The sequence below is a fragment of the Dipteris shenzhenensis genome, chromosome 9 (genome assembly GCF_047967505.1).
Source record: "Dipteris shenzhenensis isolate YYH24624 ecotype China chromosome 9, Dip_SZ_1.0, whole genome shotgun sequence".
NCBI lineage: Eukaryota > Viridiplantae > Streptophyta > Polypodiopsida > Gleicheniales > Dipteridaceae > Dipteris > Dipteris shenzhenensis.
Genome location: NC_141604.1, coordinates 28,054,040 through 28,074,944, shown reverse-complemented (window position 1 = coordinate 28,074,944; position 20,905 = coordinate 28,054,040). Strand labels below are relative to the sequence as shown.

Below are 20,905 nucleotides of genomic sequence, written 5' to 3'. Positions count from 1 at the left end.
GTGATCTCCGTTTATGAAGCTGGAGAAGGGAAGCTTGTACATTTTGCGCAGTGAACAGATGACACGTAGTGGGTCTAGGCATGGAGGACATTTGAGGTGGTGCCTGACTTGAGACATCATGTAGGTAGCATGCATATGTGTGCCATACTGCTGTGGGGGGAGAGAGAGAGAGAGAGAGAGAGAGAGAGAGATTAACGTCCTTGAGAGGCCTCATGGGCCTATCGTACAAAATACACACCAAAAAGATAAACATCACCAAACATCAGTTATAGATTGAGGGTCTCTTGGAACTGCATATACCACTCCCAAAGTTATTATAGATTAGCTACAGTATACTACGTAAGATAATTGACCTGTATTACATCAGTTTAAGACTAAGAGTCCTTTAGTTTACATCATTAGTTTAAAGTCTTTGATAAGTGCTTTCGATCTCTGTAGACAGCCTAATTTTGCGAGCATCCTTCACTTTGTTTAATTCGATGGCTTTCATCTTGAGCTGAGTCAGGGTAAGCTCCTCCGAGATCCATATCTTGGTACCTCTTAATTTATTGGTTTGCATGAGAATCTTGCGTCTTTCCCTCCTATCATTGAGGACCACTTTAGCTTGTGTCCCAATATGAGCAACAATGGATATGTCCTTATCAGGGGTTTCTGCTATAACATTGTCAAATTTTTTTGCCAGGACCCCTTCATGCCAATCTACAAGTAGTCCTCCAATGCGTAGGCTAAAAGCTATTTTATGCTTTTGTTCTTCCTAAAAGCTACTTTTATACAAAAACCAAGCTTTCTAGCTTTTTTGCTGCTTTTAGGGCTTTTCTTGAGAATTGCGCTGCTTTTTCTGCTTGTTTGCCTAGCTGGGGCCCTCCTCCATATAAGCGTTCACTTTCTGGATGCTTTTTGCCTTTGGTAGGACCTGCTTTTTGCACTTTTCCCCTAATTCTAGGGCTTCTTTGCACTTTCCTTGGTCCTACACATTGCCGCCAACAACATTCAACACTTTAACCCGTTAAAGGTTAGTCTAATGCATGCATTCTAGTTCTTGGACTATTTCTAGTCCCTTGTGGGCGTCCCACAGTTCTTTTTTTAATGATGCAAAGCAAAAGTAAAACAATAAAACTTATTCTTGGTTAATTAACTTAACCATTCTTTGACCAAAGTCAATTCTAATAAAGATTATTCTTTATTTTCTTGGGAGAAGCCCCAATTGGTGACATCCCCTCGGCTTCTAAACAGTTGTCCTGAACTGAAAAGCTTCTTGATACAACTGTAAAACTTGAGGATACTCTGAGAAGTAGTCCTCATCTACCCACTTGGCATCAAGTGCCGAATAGTTCTTAAACTTGACAAGGTATCTACGGATCACCTTGCCTGAGGGTCCTTTCTTTTTTGTATGATATACAATTTGTTATGGTTGGAGAATCTCCTCCATCTCTTCCACCTTACGTGGCTCTTCTTGAACTGGTTCTATGGGTTTTGGTCCTTGATACTTCTTTAGAAGACTCACATTAAAAGCATTGTGAATCTTCCAAGTCTCGGGCAGCTCTAGTCGAAAAGCGACTTCGTTTATGGGCTCACTAACCCGAAATGGCCCGTAATATCTTGGAGACAACTTGGGATATACTTTCTCTTTTCCTTTCATCTTCCTGAGACGTGCTTTTTCAAACTTTAGTAATACCCAATCTCCTTCTTGGAGGTTTACTCCCTCCGGTGCTTATCTGCTGTCTTCTCTTGTTTGTGTTGAGATCTTTCAATTGCTGTCCGAATGTGAGAGAAAGCTGGTTCTTAGTCTAAGACATACTGATCGGCTGCAAATATCTCATCATTTGTTCTGAGAATAGGTGGCAAAATCACCTTTCCATAAATAACTTGGAATGGAGCTTTTCCAATGGAACTATGAACAATGTTATTGTATGCAAATTCCACAAGAGGAAGATGCTTTTCCCATTCGATCTTTTGCTCGGAAGCATAACACTTGAGAAGATCCAATACCGTGGAATTGGAAATCTCACTTTGTCCGTCAATCTGAGGATGAAAAGTCCAACTTCGTCCCCATATTATCAAATAATGCTCTCCAGAATAAACTAGTCATCCTGGGGTCTCGATCACTAACAATCGACTTAGGCATCCCATGGTGCTTGAAGATCTGTGCCAAAAACAATCTGGCCATGTGGTTTGCCTTAATGGTTTTTCTTATTGGAATGAAATGGGCCTGCTTGCTGAACCTATCAATGATAGTCCATATTCCAGCATTCCCTTTTCCGGATCTAGGAAGATCAAAGATGAAATCCATAGCAATACTTTCCCATGCTCCCTGTGGTATGGGCAGTGGCATGAGAAGTCCTGGGGTCTTGTGCTTGTCATACTTTACCTTTTGGCACGTAAGACATTTTGTTACAAACTTATGAATGTCTTTCTGCATCCCTGGCCAAAAGAAATATCTCTCAATGGCCTGAGTAGTAGACAAAATGCCTCGATGCCCTGCATAAGGAGGAGCATGACATTCTTCTAAAACTTTGGCTCGCATATCTTGAGTCACACAAAGGTGATCATCTTTCATGAGAAACCCGTCTTTCAATGTATACTGATTGGATGATACTCCTTGCTGAATATTTCTCATGATCTCTCTGAAGTCTGGATCCTACAAGTAGAGCTCTTTCATGGCCTCTAAGTCCCGATGGTATGCTATGGTGACATTATTCGCTTTATGCCTTTTGGATAAAGCATCTGCAACTCTGTCATGTACAGGATTATGTGGACCATGAGGAGTTTTATGTTTCACCTCTCAAGCATTATGATGCAATTTTGGGTATGCCAGGGTTTCATAGAAAGGATTTTAAAGCAAGAACTCTCAGTTTTGAGCATCGAAAAAAGCAACACAAAATCTTGGCGAAAGGAAAAGGCGAGACCATTCCAGTTGTATCAAATATTTCCATTGCCAAGTTAATAAAATCTGCAATTTCTGCATGCATGGCTTTTGTTAAAGAAAAAGAGGGTGAACCCTAAGTGGAAATAAGTCCATTGGAAAAAGAAAGATTTGAGTTTGAAGAATCTTTCAAAGATTGCTTTTCAGATTCTTTACCAGAAGAGCTTCCTCCAGAACGGCGTGAAGATCATGTCATTGAGCTCCTTCCAGGAAGTGAGCCTCCAAATCAGCCACCTTACCGTGTGAGCGCAACCCAGATCGAAGAAATTATGGCACAATTACAGGATTTGCTCGCAAAGGGACTTATCAATCCCAGTTCTTCCCCCTTCTGTTTTCCAGTGCTCTTAGTTCAAAAGAAGGATGGCTCTTATAGCATGTGTGTGGATTATAGAGCTCTTAATAAAATGACAGTCAAGAACCGGTTTCCAATCCCTCGCATAGACAATATTTTGGACAGATTGAAAGGAGCCTCTATTTTCAGCCGCATTGATTTTAAAAGCGGATATCATCAGATAAGGATTCAGCCCCAAGATGTCCACAAGACAGCTTTTCAGACTACTTTTGGACTTCATGAGTTTCTGGTGATGCCTTTTGGACTTACCAACGAGCCGGCTACTTTCAATCGAATGATGGACAGAATTTTCAGATCCCACAGACACTTTACAGGTACTTTCTTTCATGACATTTTGGTCTTTTCTAAGACAGAAGAAGAGCACAAAAAGCACTTGGCTACTGTGTTTCAAGAACTCAGAAATCATAAGCTTTTTATAAATGCCAAAAAGAGTGAATTCTTTCTTGACGAGATTTATTATCTTGGACACATTATTTCCAACGAAGGGATTCGAATGGATCCAACTAAAATAAGAGCTATACAGAAATGGCCAGAGCTCACCTCGGTTACATGAAATACACAGTTTTCTTGGACTTTGTTCTTATTACAGATGCTTCATCAGACACTTTGCTGACATAGCCGGCCCCTTACATGATTTGACCAAGAAAAACGTAGTCTTCAGGTGGGGAGAAAGACAAAAGATAGCCTTTAATGCTCTCAAAGAAAAGTTAACAACTGAGCCCATTCTCATTGTTCCAGATTTACAGAAACCGTTTGATGTGGACTGCGATGCATGTGGAGAATGTGTCGGAGCTGCTCTTCATCAAGAAGGCCCAGTCATTGCTTATGAAAGCCGGAGGCTGCGTGGTGCAGAGATGTTTCTCAGTGTTTATGAGAAAGAGATGTTAGCAGTTATTCATGCTCTAACTATTTGGAAGCATTATCTTCTTGGAGCTGATTTTACGGTCAAGACTAACCACCAAAGTCTCAAGTATTTCCTGACTCAGACCAAGATTTCCGAAAAGCAGATGAAGTGGGCAAATTTCCTGTCCATGTTTCATTTTCAGATTCTTTATACACCAAGAGCTTAGATTGAATTTTGTTTAGCCAGCAGTTCTAACGAGTCCAAATAGCAACCATGCAATTGTTGTTAAGAAAATGGAGGCCTTGTAAGTTGTCACCTGCTTCGTTTCTTCTTTATTTCTTGTTTTCATTCTCTTTTGTTTATTTGACGTATTTTAGCAAGCACTGGGTTTGCCCAAGAGACTCCGCGGGTCTTTAGAAACCCAGTATAGCTGCTTATGCTTGGGCACTGGTGACGACATAAGTGTTGCTTTGCTTGCTAAGTATGTCTTCCTTTTGCTTTTCATAAAAGTTTTTGTTTACCTCTTTTTTCTTCTCTTTCATTTTCTCTTTTATTTTCTTTGTAGATTTTTGATCTATAGAACAACAAAAAATTCTAAATTTGTATGATTGGACTTATTCTAGTCTTACAAAGGTATATGTCATAGCTTTTTATCTATATAAGTATTTTTCAGATGTTCTTGAAGAAGTCAACAATATATGGCTTGAAGGATATTTACATTGGATAGAGGTTCAAACCATAAGAAAACAAACTTGAAAACCAAAAAGGACACATTTATGTCCTGTTTAGTTACAGTGTTTAGTTACAGTTTAGTTACAGACTAGTGTTAATTCTTTTAATAGGAAAGAAGAAATAACTCCCTAGGAAGATTCTGCACTTATGACGGGAGCGTCATCGGGATTTTGTAATCTACGACAAACGCCAGCATCAATTTCCTGCCCTCACTCTGCTCTCTCAAACTCTCTCATTCCCTCACTCTGCAAACAGCTAGGGCCTAGGACAACATGTCAGGCTGGACCCCCCCGAAGGTACTTTATTACTTGAGAGAAAACTGAGTACAAGAGTTCAGCGTGGAAGCTATTCATACAAAATCCAAATGTGAATTCCAATTACATGAGCTCTCAGGCTCCCCTTCTTGGCAACAAGCCACTTGTCAATTTCTACATTACTTTCCTAATTACATGCCACTAAGGGCAACTCTAGAGTCTTCGAAGCACTTGGTCACGCGAACTGCCTCCTAGACTCTTGTTAGGCTCCCGTAGCTTTTAGGAAAAATAACCCTTCCTAGTACCTGCAACAATTAATTAAAGCGCACCACCATGGCATCCATTAATTGTTAGTGCTTTGCATGCAAATAACGCATTGTGGACTAATTCTAGTCACAGTGGGCGTTCCCACTGAACACATGTGCACACATAACAAATATAAAAAAATATATTTATTCTTTGGTTGACCGAAGTCAACGCTATTGATCATAATTAAGGGGCTTTGACCAAGGGTCGAGGCGCCTTAATTATAGTCAAGTCTCTCCAACCGAAGTTGGCACAACTCTCCAATCGAAGTTGGAACATCTTGGTTAACCGTAATTAACCCTCTTGGCGCATGCCAAGTCTCGTTGACCGGAGTCAACACTCTCTGACCGTAGTCAGCTCTGTGGTTCTCTGGCTAACCGTAGTTAACCCTCTTGGTAATAAACCAAGTCTCCCCGACTGAAGTCAGGCTTACTTGACCAAAGTCAAGTATCTTTGATCGTAGTCAATTCTTTGACCATTAAAAGAACTCTTTGACCATAATTAATACATATGAAAACTCTTTAATTATGATCAGATAAATGGTCAAATGTACTTTGACTTAAGATATTTACATTGTGGTGACATCCCCTTGGCTTCTATTCAGTTGACTTGAATTGAAAAGCTTCTTTGTAAACATCCAAAAGCTGTGGATGATCGGACAACATGTCTTCATCCATCCACTTGGCATCTACTGCCGTATAGTTCTTGAATTTTACAAGGTACCTGTAAAATTCTTTGCCTTGAGGGCCTTTGCGTATGGTATGGTACACGAGCTGCTCTGGTTGAAGAATCTCCTCCAGCTCATCCACTTCTGGTGGATCCTTTGATATTGGCTCTGTAGGCTCTTGCCCCTGGAATTTCTTTAGAAGACTCACAAGGAATGCATTGTGAATCCTCCAATGCTTTGGCAATGCCAACCTGTATGCAACCTCATTTATTCTTTCTGTAACGCTGAAAGGGCCATAGTACCTAGGAGATAACTTTGCATACACTTTCTGTTTGCCTTTGAACTTACAGAGCCTAGCTTTCTCGAACTTTAAAAGTACCCAAAAACCTTCCTTGAGATCTAATTGTCTCCTATGCTTATTTGCAGCTCTTTTATGCTTCTCTTGAGACCTTTCAATTGCTGTCCGGACTTGGCTGTAAGCTGTCTGGAGGTCTCTCACAAACTGATCAGCTGCAAATATTTCATCCTTGGTCCTCAGGATAGGTGGCAGAATCACCTTTCCATAGATGACTTCAAAGGGGGCTTTCCCTGTAGAGCTGTGTACTGTATTACTGTAAGCAAACTCTACTAATGGTAGGTACTTTTCCCAGTCTGAACCTTGGTCACCCACGTAGCATTTCAGCATATCCAATGTTGTTAGGCTAGGTGCCTTCCGTCTATCATACTTCATTTTCTGACACGTAAGGCATTCAGTAACAAACTGATGTATATCTTTCTGCATCCCTGGCCAAAAGAAATACCTCTCTAGTGCTAGAGTTGTTGCTGTAATTCCTCTATGTCCAGCATAGGGAGGTGCATGGCATTCCTCCAAAATCTTTTTCCTCATCTCCTGGGTGATGCATAGGCAGTCATCTTTCATTAGATACCCATCTTTCAAGGAATAGTAACTGGTGGACTGCTCCTGTTGCATTTGCTGTAAAATCTCGCCAAAATCTGCATCATTAGCATATTGCTCCCTCATGCCTTCTAGGTCCTAATGATAAGCAATAGTCACATTGTTGACCTGGGGTCTTCGGGGCAAGGCATCTGCCACTCTGTTTCAAATTCCTGGGGTATGGACAATCTGAAAATGATACATTGACACCATATTTGCCCATTTCATATGCTTCTCGGAAAGTTTTGTCTGAGTTAGAAAATATCTCAGACTTTGGTGGTCTGTTTTAACAATAAAATCTGCACCCAAAAGATAGTGCTTCCATGTGTTCACAGCATGAACTATAGCCAACAATTCTTTTTCATAGATTCCCAGATATCTTTTAGCATCATGCAATCTTCAGCTCTCGTATGCTACCACATGTCCATATTTTGATGTAATGCAGCCCCAACACACTCTCCACAAGCATCGCAATCAACATCAAGAGGTTGATAAAGATCCAGGACTACAAGAATAGGCTCTATAGTCAACTTCTCCTTGAGTGTATTGAATGCTTTCTTTTGTGATATTCCCCATGTGAAGGCTGCATTTTTCTTAGTAAGGTCATGTAATGTTGTTGCGATATCAGCAAAATGCCTGATGAATCTCCTATAGTAGGAGCAAAGTCCCAAAAAACTACGGACTTCATGCACAGTTTTCAACTCAGGCCATTCTTGGATGGCTTGGATCTTTGCAGGATCCATCTGTATCCCATTCTTGGATATTATATGTCCCAGATAATGGATCTCTTCCAAAAAGAATTCACTTTTCTTGCTATTGGCAAAAAGTTGATTATTTCGAAGTTCTTGAAATACCAAAGCAAGATGTTCCCTGTGCTCTTCTTTTGTCTTTGAAAAGACTAGGATATCATCAAAGTAGTACCCGTGAAATGCCTGTACGTTTTGAAGATGTGATCCATCAGCTCAAATGAATGACCCGGTGGTATTATGTACATGGTATTAAAAGATGGGACAATAACATTGCACACGTCGTATGCATGCATGTATTTGGTGTGGACATATATCTTTGCTTGTGGCATGTGCGACGTTCTTGGCTAAAGAACTTGGTAAAAAAAGTGCATGATTGGCCCACCAGAGCAGCCATGTTTAAAAGCCTTAGTGCCATAATGAACATCCGTGGTTTACTAGGGCAGATGTCCAAGACGTAAGAGGAGCATGCCAATGATTTCGTGTCTAGTTTCATGTTGGAGTTTGAGTAGCAGATTGATTTCATGACGTATTTTCGAAAGACGTGGTTGTCCCACTTGGGTGAGTTTTGTATTTTCATATTGAATGTGGCTGGAGCATTTGTCAACCCAAAAGGCATCACTGAGTATTCATACAACCCGAATGTAGTGCGAAAAGCTGTCTTATGCATATCTTGTGGTTGTATCCTGACTTGATGATAGCCACTCTTCAAGTCTATCCTGCTGAAAACTGTTGCTCCTTTGAGCTGATCAAGCACATCATCTATGTGTGGTATCGAAAATCTATTTTTGATGGTCATCTTATTCAATGCAGGATAATCAATGCACATTCGAAAAGAACCATCTTTCTTCTATACTAAAAGTACTGGTGAGCAAAAAGGAGACGAGTTGGGCTGAATCAACCCTTTGGACAACAAGTCTTGCACCTGAGCCATAATCTCCTCTCTCTGAGTCGCACTGACTCTATAAGGTGGTCTATTTGGTGGCTCACTACCAGGCATTAACTCTCTCTAATGATCCTCTGGTCTCTCTGGGGGTAACTCCCCTGGCAAAGCATCGGAAAAGCAATCTTTAAAGTTTACAAGAAACTGAAATTTATCTTTGTCTGCATCATTCATTTCAGCATGCATATCATTCTCTTTTTCTTTGACAAAAACCATGTATACGGAAATTGCAGACTTTATTGCTTTACCACATGTATCATCAGATACAATGGGGATAGTCTCCCCTTTATTCCTGGCAACTAAACGCTGGTTTTTTCCCCTATGGATAAAACTCAGCACCCTCTCAGGATTCTATTGTTACTTCCTTTTGATGGAACGACGGTGTACCAAGTACAATATCATGCTGCTTGAGAGGAGAGATTAAGAATTCCTCCTGATCTACATAGCTCTGCACATGGACACGAAGCTTTCCAATCAAAGGAGTAACTTGCACTGGATTCCCTTGGAACATTTGATCAACATCAAGAGCTCTGCCTAGTTCTTCAGCTTTTACCCCTAATCTGAGGGCTAAATCTTCAGATATGAAATTGTTTGTAGACCCTGTATCAAATAGGATTAATGCTTGCTGATCTGTTATCTTTCCCCATGATAGCAAAAGCTCTTTTTCCTTTGGGTCTGAGGTACTACCCAAAACATCTGGGACTGCTCCCACCATTGGCCTTGGTGTAACTTGTGGCTTTTTCTGCTCCTTAGAACCCGAAGGCTTCTCAGGGCACTGGGCAGCTATATGCCCCTTTAAAGCATTTCCCATCTCTACGGAATTCAGCTATTTGTTCAGGAGTGAATGAGGATTTGCCTTTATATAACCTTGAAAACTGAGTACCCCTCGGCTTCTAAGGTTGAAACCCTTTCTTTTCAACCTTGGGATACTCTTTCTTTTATGATTTTAAAAAATCAGTTTTCTTCCTTTCAGCACGTTCTGCATGCAAGGATAGTACTATGGATGGATCTTGTAATGGCACAAGACTAGCTACTGAAGCTGAATGCATAAGGTCTTGAATGTTCTTTGCCCCCAAAGCATTCACTACTACCTGAATTCTTGGACTGAGACCTACTCTGTACTTTCTCATTTGGGTTCCTTTGGAGATCTTTTGAAAAGGTGCAACCTGCAAATAAGCATCCCAAAACTTTTGGTTGTACACATCCACTATATCTCCTACATCCATATGCAAACTGTCCCAATCTTGAAGAACGTGATCTCGAAACTGTTTAGGCATAAACTGCTGATAGAAGGCTTTCTTGAAGTCCTTCCACCTCTTTGGGGCTGACCCATCTGTGGACTGTGCACTCCACCATGCACTAGCTGTCGCTGTCAAGTGCAAACTGACCATTCTTAACTTGGAGGATTCTGAAAACTTTTCTATATTGAATGCAGCATCAAACTACCTGATGAACTGCAATGCTTTGTCTGTATGACCATATTGTCCATTATAGGTCATAAACTTGACAGAATTACCTTCCTCTTTGAATTCCTTGGTCTCTCTGGAAGACTTACTCTTCCTAGACTTCTTGTGTTTCCTTCTTTTCCTGGATGGTTTATCTGATAAAGAAGAAGATACAGAAGTTGAGCTCGAGGTAGACAATGAAGGATTGGGAGATCGGTGATGATGCCTCTATCTCTTCCTACTATGAGACCATCCCCTATGAGATCTCTCTCTCTCTCGCTGTACACGAGAGTGTGCCTCTGGCATCGGCACATCATAAGCTGCATTAGGCATATTTTCTACTTGAAACAAATGCTGAGCTCTTGGATCCCTTATGAGATTTTCCATCTCTTGCATATGAGTGCGTACCATTTGCTCAAATTCTTGCTGATTTTGCTGCACACTTCTTTGTCTTGGATGTGCATCCCTATCTTGTGAATCCCACTGGATAGGTGATTGGGCCATTTTCTTGCAACTCGTCTGAGATCTGCAAGTTTCTCACACACACTATGTATGCAACTGATGCACGCAACCTTTGCTTTTCAAAGAGAAAAATTACCTCAACAAGAGGTGTCTTGCATTCACAATCTATGCCAGTACCAGGCTGTCAACTCAAGGCATATACCCACCAAGTTGCCAAGGCATCAACAACTATATTGCCCCTTTTTTGGCTGCTGCAAAAAGCACTCAGAATGCATCTGATTCATCGTTTCTTGAGCACAAAGGCATGCATATTCTTTTTCTGCAAATCTCTGATTTTCTCTGATTTCTTCTTTTTCTGACAGTAAATACTCTCTCAGGTAGGTGAAAACTGATGGCCAGAACTGTCTCTGCAACTCTCTTTTATAAAAAAAAAGGACAGTAACTGGATGAGTAACCGGCTGGTTACACTAACTAGATCAGTCCTGTTCTGGTCTGGTTACATTGACAAACTAGTTAGTCTGTAACTTGGCCACTGGCTGAACCAAACTGGTTAACTAGACCAGTCTAGTCTAGTTAATTAGACATTCTAGTTAGGTTGTCCTTTGACCAGATCTCTAACCAGGGTCAGCTAACTGGATGCCACGTGTCAATCACACACGTGTGGGCGCCACGTCACCTGTCACGTGTCCTGCCACGTCAACATCTAAGCTGGCTGCCACGTGTACTGCCACGTCAGTATCCCTTAGGCTTGCCTTGCCTGCCACGTCAGTGCCACATGTCAGGTTTGCCATGTCTGCTTTGTACACATGTCGGCCACGTCAGCTGGACCTACGTGGCTGTATGTCACGTCACCCTATGGTTAATCCTTGGACTGAAGACGGCGATGGATTTGCTTACAGCGTCGCGCGTCGCGCCGGTCTGCATTCGCGCAATCAGAGCTTCATTACCTTGACACCGCCCATCGTTTGGCGCCTCAACTCATCTGACAGGCGCCTTTCAGGTCTACCCGTTGGTATCTCCGTCAAACAACAGGTCTGCGCCATGTATCCTCGTGAAGGTGTCGCCAAATGCTTTCCGTCGTTGCGCAAATGGATGATGGGACTGCCAACGCAATCCAAAAAAAGGTGCCCCATTTGCTCTCACGCTGCTTGGGAACCCCCCGTTTGATGCACGATTCAGTCGGACTATCCTCTCTATCACCAACTCTCCGTCCACGTCACCAGGCCCTGAGTAAAACCAAACTGAATATAAAACCATACTGAATCTCACACGCTCTTTGAAACCCATCTCGCTCTTCTGAGAGGCAGCAATAATGGCGAACGTAACTTCCTTCGTATTAACCAGCAAGTACACTTCTTTTCCACTCTCCCTCTCTCCCTCTCTCTACAAAGACAATAGGGCCCAGGACAACATGTCGGGCTGGACCCCCCCGAAGGTATTTTATTACTTGAGGAGAATTTGTTACAAAAGTTCAGCGTAGAGCTGTCTGGTGTGCTCTCTCCCTCAAAACGTGAAAAATCCCCTTTATTACAAGAGCTTCAAGCTCATTTCAAATTGGCAACATGCCACTTGTCTAAAATCTAGATTAAGTCCTATTACATGCCACTAAGGGCCATTCTGGAGTCTTCAAAGCTCTCGGTTACACGAACCGCCTCCTAGATGCTTGTCAGGCTCCCGTTACGCTTAGGAAAAATAATTCTTCCTAGTACCTACAACAATTAATTAAAGCGCACCACCATGGCATCCATTAATTGTTAGCGCTTTGCATGCAAATAACACACTGTGGACTAATTCTAGTCACGGCCCCCGCACCACCCGCTCTCAAAGGCAAAGATCGAGGGGGGGGTCCATCGCTTCAACTTCAGCAAAGCCATAGGAGCAAGATCCTCTCTTATCTTCATCTCAGGCTAACACTCATGAGTCAGAGAAGACAAATGATGCCATGGATTGCGATGATGCTGAGGAGTGATTCTTGGGGCATGCATGATGCTACTGCACTTGCACTAGGATTTTTGTTAGATTTTTGGATCCAATATGGATCATGATTTGTATTGGCTACATCATAGGCTATAGTACTTATTTTTAGAATTTTGCCATTGAACAAGTTACTCGTGGGAACTATGCACATTACAAACCGAAGCTCTAATACTAATGTAACTAGCAACGATTAATGATCGTGTAATCGCAGAAGTCAACACTCTCTGACCAGCTCTGTGGTTCTCTGGTTAACCGCAGTTAACCCTCTTGGTAATAAACCAAGTCTCCTTGACCGAAGTCAGGTTTACTTGACTAGAGTCAAGTATCTTTGACCGTAGTCAATCCTTTGACCATTAAAATAACTCTTTGACCATAATTAACACATATAAAACTCTTTAATTATGATCAAATAAATGGTCAACTGTACTTTGAGTTAGGATATTTACATTGTGGTGACACTGAGCATCGCTCAACAGTTCACCATCACGCCTGTTGCTCGAGGAAGCCTTCCTATACCCAACCAATCTTACAAGTCCTGGAATGAAAGACTTACTCACGCTTCTCCTTCCCATCTAGAGACCGACGATCGTATATAATGCGTTACTCTTCTGCAAAAATCTCTCTTGCTCAGATCGTCTCTGCCTGGGAAGACAGAGAGCCTACGCTCTGATACCAATGTAATCTACGACAAATGCCAGCATCAATTTCCTGTGCTCACTCTGCTCTCTCAAACTCTCTCATTCCCTCACTCTACAAACAGCTAGGGCCTAGGACAACATGTCGGGCTCGACCCCTCCAAGGTACTTTATTACTTCAAAACTGAGTACAAGAGTTGAGCGTGGAAGCTGTGCATACAAAATCCAAATGTGAATTCCAATTACATGAGCTCTCAGGCTCCCCTTCTTGGCAACAAGCCACTTGTCAATTTCTACATTACTTTCCTAATTACATGCCACTAAGGGCAACTCTGGAGTCTTCGAAGCACTTGGTCACGCGAACCACCTCCTAGACTCTTATTAGGCTCCCGTAGCACTTAGGAAAAATAACCCTTCCTAGTACCTGCAACAATTAATTAAAGGGCACCACCATGGCACCCATTAATTGTTAGCGCTTTGCATGCAAATAACACACTGTCGACTAATTCTAGTCACGGTGGGCGTCTCCACTAAACACATGTGCACACATAACAAATATAAAAATATATATTTATTCTTTGGTTGACCGAAGTCAACGCTCTTGATCATAATTAAGGGGCTTTGACCAAGGGTCGAGGCGCCTTAATTATAATCAAGTCTCTCCAACCGAAGTTGGCACAACTCTCCAACCGAAGTTGGCACATCTTGGTTAACCGTAATTAACCCTCTTGGCGCATGCCAAGTCTCATTGACCAGAGTCAACCACAGAGCTGACCGTAGTCAACTCTGTGGTTCTCTGGTTAACTGTAGTTAACCCTCTTGGTAATAAACCAAGTCTCCTCGACCGAAGTCAGGCTTACTTGACGAGAGTCAAGTATCTTTGACCGTAGTCAATTCTTTGACCATAATTAACACATATGAAAACTCTTTAATTATGATTAGATAAATGGTCAACTGTACTTTGACTTAAGATATTTACATTGTGGTGACAGATTTAGAAGAAGATGAGGAAGAGGAAGAAGAAGAAGATGAAGAAGAACTAGAAGAAGATGGGCTTAAACAAGGAGTTCTCCTTCCGTGCTTTCGACTTCGTCTCTCGTGTGGCTTCAGACTCCTCCCTCGTTTTCTTGAAGTTTGACGCTTCTGGCGTGATGCAGGACTCCGTGATTTCTCCCTCCAGAAAGGAGAATGCGTAGAAGACTCTTTCGATGGAGAAGTATAAGAAAGTTCTTTGTCTCCCTTTTCTTTTCGTGGCTTTGACCCTGGATAGGACATCATCTCCTCGAATAATTGCTGAAATGGAGGTTTCTCCTTAAGAATCTAGAACTCCTTGATCTTTTCTTTCATGAATCCTTGACTACTGAAATCTCAATTGAGGTAGCTTGTTGTATCTTTTGAGTGGGATGCATGCCATGCACGTAACTCTACAGGGGCTCAGAGACTTAAGTCAATTGTCTTAGATGACGTCTTTTGGGATGACATTGGCCTCTTGTTTCATGTTACAAAGCCTATTGTTTTGATGTTGAGGCTTCTTGATGGGGATAGTTCTTGTGTTGGGAGGGTGTATGAAAGGATGGGTAGGATAATTGAGACCATTTGAAGTATAGGTGCTTGGTATGCCTGGAGGAAGGTGTTGAGGGCACTTGGTACCTCTCGGTGGCTAGAATGGCATTCACCTTTGGAGGCTGCAGCCTTTTTTTTCGATGTGGAATTTCAAGGGAAGGGGCAAGAAACAAATACAAAGGTGGCGCAAGGATGGGAGATGGTATTTAGGCGACTTGTCTCAAGTGCAGAAAATAGGATGGAAGTGCGGGGGGAGCTCTTATTTTATAGGCAAGGAAAAGGGTTGTTTGGTTTGGAGGATGCACAGACTGACAAGTCAAATATTTCCTCCATTCATTGGTGGGAGGACTATGGGGTAGATGCTCCCTTGTTGCAATGTTTGGCCATTTGTATATTCATCCAAGGTGCTAGGCTCTAGCTCTTCGCCCGTTGAGCGGTTGTGGAACAATTTTGGAAGCATTGCATCCAAAAAGCTTGGGGTTCATAGAAGTCTCTTTCATGGGAAAAAAAAATGCTTGGGGTTCAGAAGTCAAATGATCTTGTATTTCTTAATGCAAACTTGTGTTTGCTTAACAAGTTTAGGGCAGAGTGCGCTACTGAACCATATATTGGATTTTGACCAAATGAAGATTTAGACATTGATATAGCAGTGGGTGCTCCTAACCATGAAGATGATGATGGGGCCTAGGACCAGGATGATGAGGCTTAACAAGATGAGGGAGATGCCTCTGTTACTATGCACCTTAAGACCATGAGGGCTGTATACCATGTACTTGACTCGAGAGCCTTGAGTCCTATTTTGTATTGATATTTTGCATATCATATGCTCTCTGAACTATAGTATTCTGCACTTCTATGGCATTATGCACATCACAAACGTGTAGATTTCAGTTTTCTAAGTCTTCTGTTTTTTTAAAAGTTTAATGATGAAATGGAGTTGCTAAAAGTGGTTTTCTTTTCATATTTTGGTATATTTCCATGTGATTTGGTGATGTATCATATGACATGGCGTTCCCGTTCCTGTTACCCTCTTCCCTCTTCCTGATACATTACCATTCCAGCATTCAACGTTCCTGGAACATTCCCGTTCCCTAGTAACTATGCCACCATGTTCTTGTATGACAAATTGTTCTCTCTGTGCTGTTGTGTTTTAAAAACCTTAAGAGGTGGAAATGCCACAGGGCAGCAGGCCTAGACAATCTAGCCTGTGCTACTAGGAACTGAAGAATATGAACTTAATAGGATGCAAAAAGAGACATCTTTGCAACAAGGGTCAAGAAGAAGTACATGCCAATGTCACTATGATACTGTTTTGATTCTATAGATTATCAATTTCATTTTGAATTCTTTACCATGTTTCAGCCGCATGACAATTGGGAAGATGATTGAGCTTCTTGGGGGAAAAGCTGGAGTTCTCAGTGGCAGGTTTCATTATGGTAGTGCATTTGGTGAACCAAGTGGTCATGCTGACACTGTAGAAGCCATTAGGTGAGTTGCAAACCTGTTTTTATATGCACCAGGATGACATCATTTCATATCAGCAGAAATGATTACATGAAATGCTCTCTCTTCTGGATGAACAGTGCTACACTTGTGAAGCATGGTTTCAGTTACAGTGGTAAAGACTTTTTATATTCAGGTTGTATCCTGCCCTTGAACTCTTTAAGGTTACAGCCATTGCTTTAGATGTACATTTGTTGAAGTTGCATATGAAATCCTTAATGCAGGCATAACAGGCAATCCACTTCAATCATACATTTTTATGGGACCTATTTACTATCAAAAGCTCAAACATATGGTAAGAATATATATTTTTATTTGTATTTGTATCTTGAACTTTTGAAATGAGATGGTGAGAGGTTTCCTGCAAATTTTTTACGTCATTACAATCATAGCAGATTCTATTTTAAAGAAGAAGCACATTTTTCTCAAACTTTGCAGGTCAAAATTTAAGTGGTAAGTAACCTCCAAGAAGCTGCTGAGAGTCTGTTCTAAAATTGTTTTGCAGGTATTGGATAAAATGCATGCACGGGCGTCTGGACCTAGAATGGTTTTAACAAGACAACCAACTGAGGGAAGGAGCAGAGAAGGAGGTTTTTGGCAATCCGTGTTGCTTACTTCAAAATTCTTACCTTGGAGTTCATAGTAGCAAACTGGGATTAATCTAATTAGGGCTATTGTATGCTGTTAGGTCTGCGTCTTGGAGAGATGGAACGTGACTGTTTGATTGCATATGGTTCTAGTATGTTGCTCCTTGAGCGCTTGATGATATCAAGTGATCAGTTTGTTGTTCAGGTGGGTTTAATTTATATTAATTCCCAATGTTTTCTTTACAGTGCTCTTTTATCTGTTTGATTGCATATGGTTCTAGTATGTTGCTCCTTGAGCGTTTGATGATATCAAGTGATCAGTTTGTTGTGCAGGTGGTTTGAGTTTATATTAATTCCCAATGTTTTCTTCACAGTGCTCTTTTATTTGTTAATCACCTCCTCAAAGCTCCTTTGTACACACAAGTTTTGTTTTAGGAACGAAATCATGTTTTATAATGCTTATCTGCAAGGGGAAAATTGAGAAGTATCCATATTTCCTGAAAGATGCTATTTGTGTGAAGAGACGATACCATGGTTTCTGAGAAAGTTCAATCCATTTTTCCAATAGAAAAAGTGATATATAATCCTTAACCTTTGAGAATAGGTGATTTAAATTGGCATTATGCCAGGATTCTGAGATGTTCAACCATTCTGATGATACAAAATCACACCTTGGATTATGACAAAATATTGCTAAGCCTTCTAAATGGGTTCTTTCTATCAAATCTCTGAACTCTTAAAGCCAATGTGTGAAGCAACGATTAGAGGACAATTAACTCTTAGTTTGCTAGGTTTGTGATTGTGCACAATGGTAGACTCAGCATACTATGCTGAAATTTGCAAGAAAAATATAAAGAAATAACATGAAAATCTCACACATGAATTTCTAGGATAACAGTCTTTCTATGTAATATAATGCAGCTTATTCAAAGAATGCACTGTTACCTCTCCTAATGTGGGTATTGCAGAAGATGATTAGATCTCACGTTATCACACAATTGTTCACTCGAGTCTCGAACACAATTCAGAAATTTTAAACAATGAACACTTGCATGAAAAGGAAATCACAAAACTATTCAATCATATTAAAAAGTGTAAAGAAAGTGTCGGGGGTTTAGAAGAGAACATTGGATACAAGATGAGTTACGAATGAGGCCATATCCCCCACTAGGGTTGACAGAGTTCATTTTGATCAGATGATGAATTCCCATTGAGATTTAGATCTTGAAGCCACTTTTTGTAGAGTACATGGATGAAGGAATTGATAGAGAGAAGAACGTAGATCCAAGACTCCTGAATATTCTATCTTCGAGTTTTTTTTTGGGAGCATAAAACCACTTTTGGCTCACTTGTACGGCTGGAACAGCCAGCTGAGAGAACAAATTAGGTCCAAGTACAGAAAGAAACAGATGACAAACATGAATGAAACTAGTGCTGGCCAATATACTCTTGGAAGAAGGCCTCCAGTCAAGAGATTATGCTGTCACCTGGAGCCCAGAAAAGATATCTGGGAGATTTGATCATAGATTTATCTCCCTGATATGTATTCTGACTGTATTCTGAAGAAATTGTATTTCGAAAAATCCTATAAAGTTTCAAAATGCTGTAGTGTTTGAAACTCTTAATTGATATGTACACAGGTGGGGGATGAATCATATCATCATTCAGAAATTTGCTTTACTTTGTCAAGTGGCAGTTTGATTTGTCTATGAATTTTATCGATGACTAACTTTGTACGTGTTTGTATTTAAGCATGTGCTTATGTATGAATCTCTCTCTATAAATGAGTATGTATTTTTTCTGCTACCAAGACCCAGGGGTATGGGACTTGCTTTCATATTAGAAACTTAAAATGTGATGAGCTTTATTTAAAATGCAAGGACGTTCATAAGCTTCTTAGTATGCACTTCGTGATGACGATGGTAGCTATGCCCATTTTTTCATTGTCTGTTCAGTATCTACATTGGAAGGTATCTTAAGGGCTTCAGTAATGTCCATCCAGGTGTATACTCGAGTGTTCTTTTGCTAATTAGAGATGGTAGTCGAGCGTGGGTGGGCAGGCTGGGTGGGGTGCTGGGAGGGGCTCCCCTGGCAAGGCTGACTGTTACACAGCAATTTCTCAGCACTCCAAACAATCAGAGTGAAAAGGCCATTTGAGAATCACAAAATCTCAAAAATCTCTGTTTCAATTTTTTTGTGGTTAACCCGCTCAGGACCTCGATTTGGCTCAAACTCAACAGCATTGGGAACCATGGAGGTGCTTTCAGTTCTGCAGGCAGCGATCACTGCAACAATTAGTCTGATCTAACCTCATACCCTGCTGTAGGGGAGTAGTGAGGGTCATTATAACTTCAAAAATAAAAGAAAGTGAATCTTAGCTGTTGTTGGAAAATTTCTTGCACATAGAACAAATGCCCACTCCAGAAAGGTAAGACTGTAAGCGGAGATGGTAATCTGCACATGCTTACATCATTATGTGAAAAGGGATCTTGACAATGCTCCTTACATCGTTTGCAGGTGTGTACTAAATGTGGTCTACTAGGTCACTACAACTATAAACTCAAGATGGGATTTTGCTCCATGTGCAAAAGCGGTGAAAGTATCGCCACTATGAAGCTGCCTTATGCATGCAAGCTTTTGTTTCAGGTACATTTGAACATCTCCTCTTCTTTTTTCTAAATTCATCAAGTGTATCAGCAGTGCTTTATACTGGTAAGCCCACTTTTGTGTCAGCTCAGTGTGGTTGGAACGAATAAAGGCCGCATTATTCTTTGAGCAGTGTTAGCCATTGATTTTGAGGCAGGAGAGGATAAATTTAAAGGGCTTAGGATGAGCTGGAGGTCGTAGCTTTCAGATGCAGCCTGGCATAATTGTTTCATGAGAGAATACATCTAGGCCGACTTGAAATGTTATAATCTTGTGATAAATACCTATGCCAAAGCTCACAGTGAAAGGCGATTATACTCTGCTTTCTTGCTTATTCTTGTTGTCAACCTTGATTGGACCTGCCAAAGACTGATGAGAAGCTGGTAATAAAAAAGCTATCAGGAAACATAAAACCTATCAAGATCTTCACATCCCCACGTACTCTCGAGTACAAAACTGATTTTTCTAGCTGACTACTATTCTGGATGGAGTAGGTCCTAGTAACGTCTCTACAGTAATCCTTCTGGTTCCTCTGATTATCTCAGTATGTTTTGTAAATGTGGCTGCAGGAACTCCAATCTATGAACATTGTTCCTAGACTTCAACTAGCAGAGGCTTAAAACCATGCTTCAAAATGTATGCACTACCATGAGTTCTTCTACTCGCATGCATATCCAAATTTTGGGCAGTGACATTTTATGTGGCTATCGTTGGAACTTTGAAGTCCCCCCATGCAGCTTAGCTCCTTTCACAAAATCTGATCGATGATTTTCATGTTTTTGCAGGTACCATTCAGCCAGCCTGGTCTTGCTTATAATGAAACATACGGCTACCTTCTTGGCCCTTGGAGTTGGTTTTTTTCATTTCTGAACTGTGGGCTACCTGATTGAATCTAAAAGCCCCCTGAGTTCTGGGTGTGCTGTCTCTTACAAAAAATTGAATCCACTTGTAAATAAAAGACAGACAGAGCTTCTGTAGCATTTTAGAATCGGCACTGTATATAGAAATTGAGTTATAGACACAGCTTTCTCCTCCAGAAAATTTTGTAAAAGCAGTAAATGTATACCTTCCTCATGGCCTCCCAATTTGGTATAAATAAAATTAAGGTAATGTCTCTCACCAAGCTCTTTCTTTATCGTATGAACAACACATGTAATGTACATTGTAACACATGCTCATGCAGTGCCTAGACTGCTTCATGTTTATACCAATACAACATGCTCTAAACTTAATTACACACACACACACACACTTTTTTTTGGGTGAAATCTTTGATTGATTATATTATATGAGTAGCAACCTCAAAACAAGGTGCTACAATTACATCAACTGAAAATTTCAGTATATGCCAAAAAAACCTCATGATCTATGCAGGAGGTCTGCAAG

At 40.9% G+C, this 20,905-nt stretch overlaps 1 protein-coding gene and 1 pseudogene across 2 annotated transcripts in view; one reads left to right on the top strand and one right to left on the bottom strand.

The window, feature by feature from the left end:
* NRPC2 (nuclear RNA polymerase C2) overlaps positions 1 to 20,595 on the top strand; it is a 188,620-nt gene extending 168,025 nt beyond the window's left edge. Inside the window, exons 31-38 of one of the 2 annotated variants that reach the window (XM_087378899.1) lie at positions 16,146 to 16,271; positions 16,367 to 16,422; positions 16,511 to 16,581; positions 16,792 to 16,876; positions 16,975 to 17,078; positions 19,391 to 19,519; positions 20,089 to 20,155; positions 20,305 to 20,595. In XM_087378899.1, coding sequence (XP_087235025.1) covers positions 16,146 to 16,271; positions 16,367 to 16,422; positions 16,511 to 16,581; positions 16,792 to 16,876; positions 16,975 to 17,078; positions 19,391 to 19,519; positions 20,089 to 20,139 — 622 coding nt within the window. In that variant the 3' untranslated portion in view covers positions 20,140 to 20,155; positions 20,305 to 20,595. Of the gene's footprint in view, positions 1 to 16,145; positions 16,272 to 16,366; positions 16,423 to 16,510; positions 16,582 to 16,791; positions 16,877 to 16,974; positions 17,079 to 19,390; positions 19,520 to 20,088; positions 20,172 to 20,304 lie in introns of both variants that reach the window. The other variant, XM_087378900.1, reaches the window with a different exon arrangement.
* Positions 1,226 to 11,651, bottom strand: LOC147898462 (uncharacterized; annotated as a pseudogene).
* Positions 20,596 to 20,905: the final 310 nt, after the last annotated feature.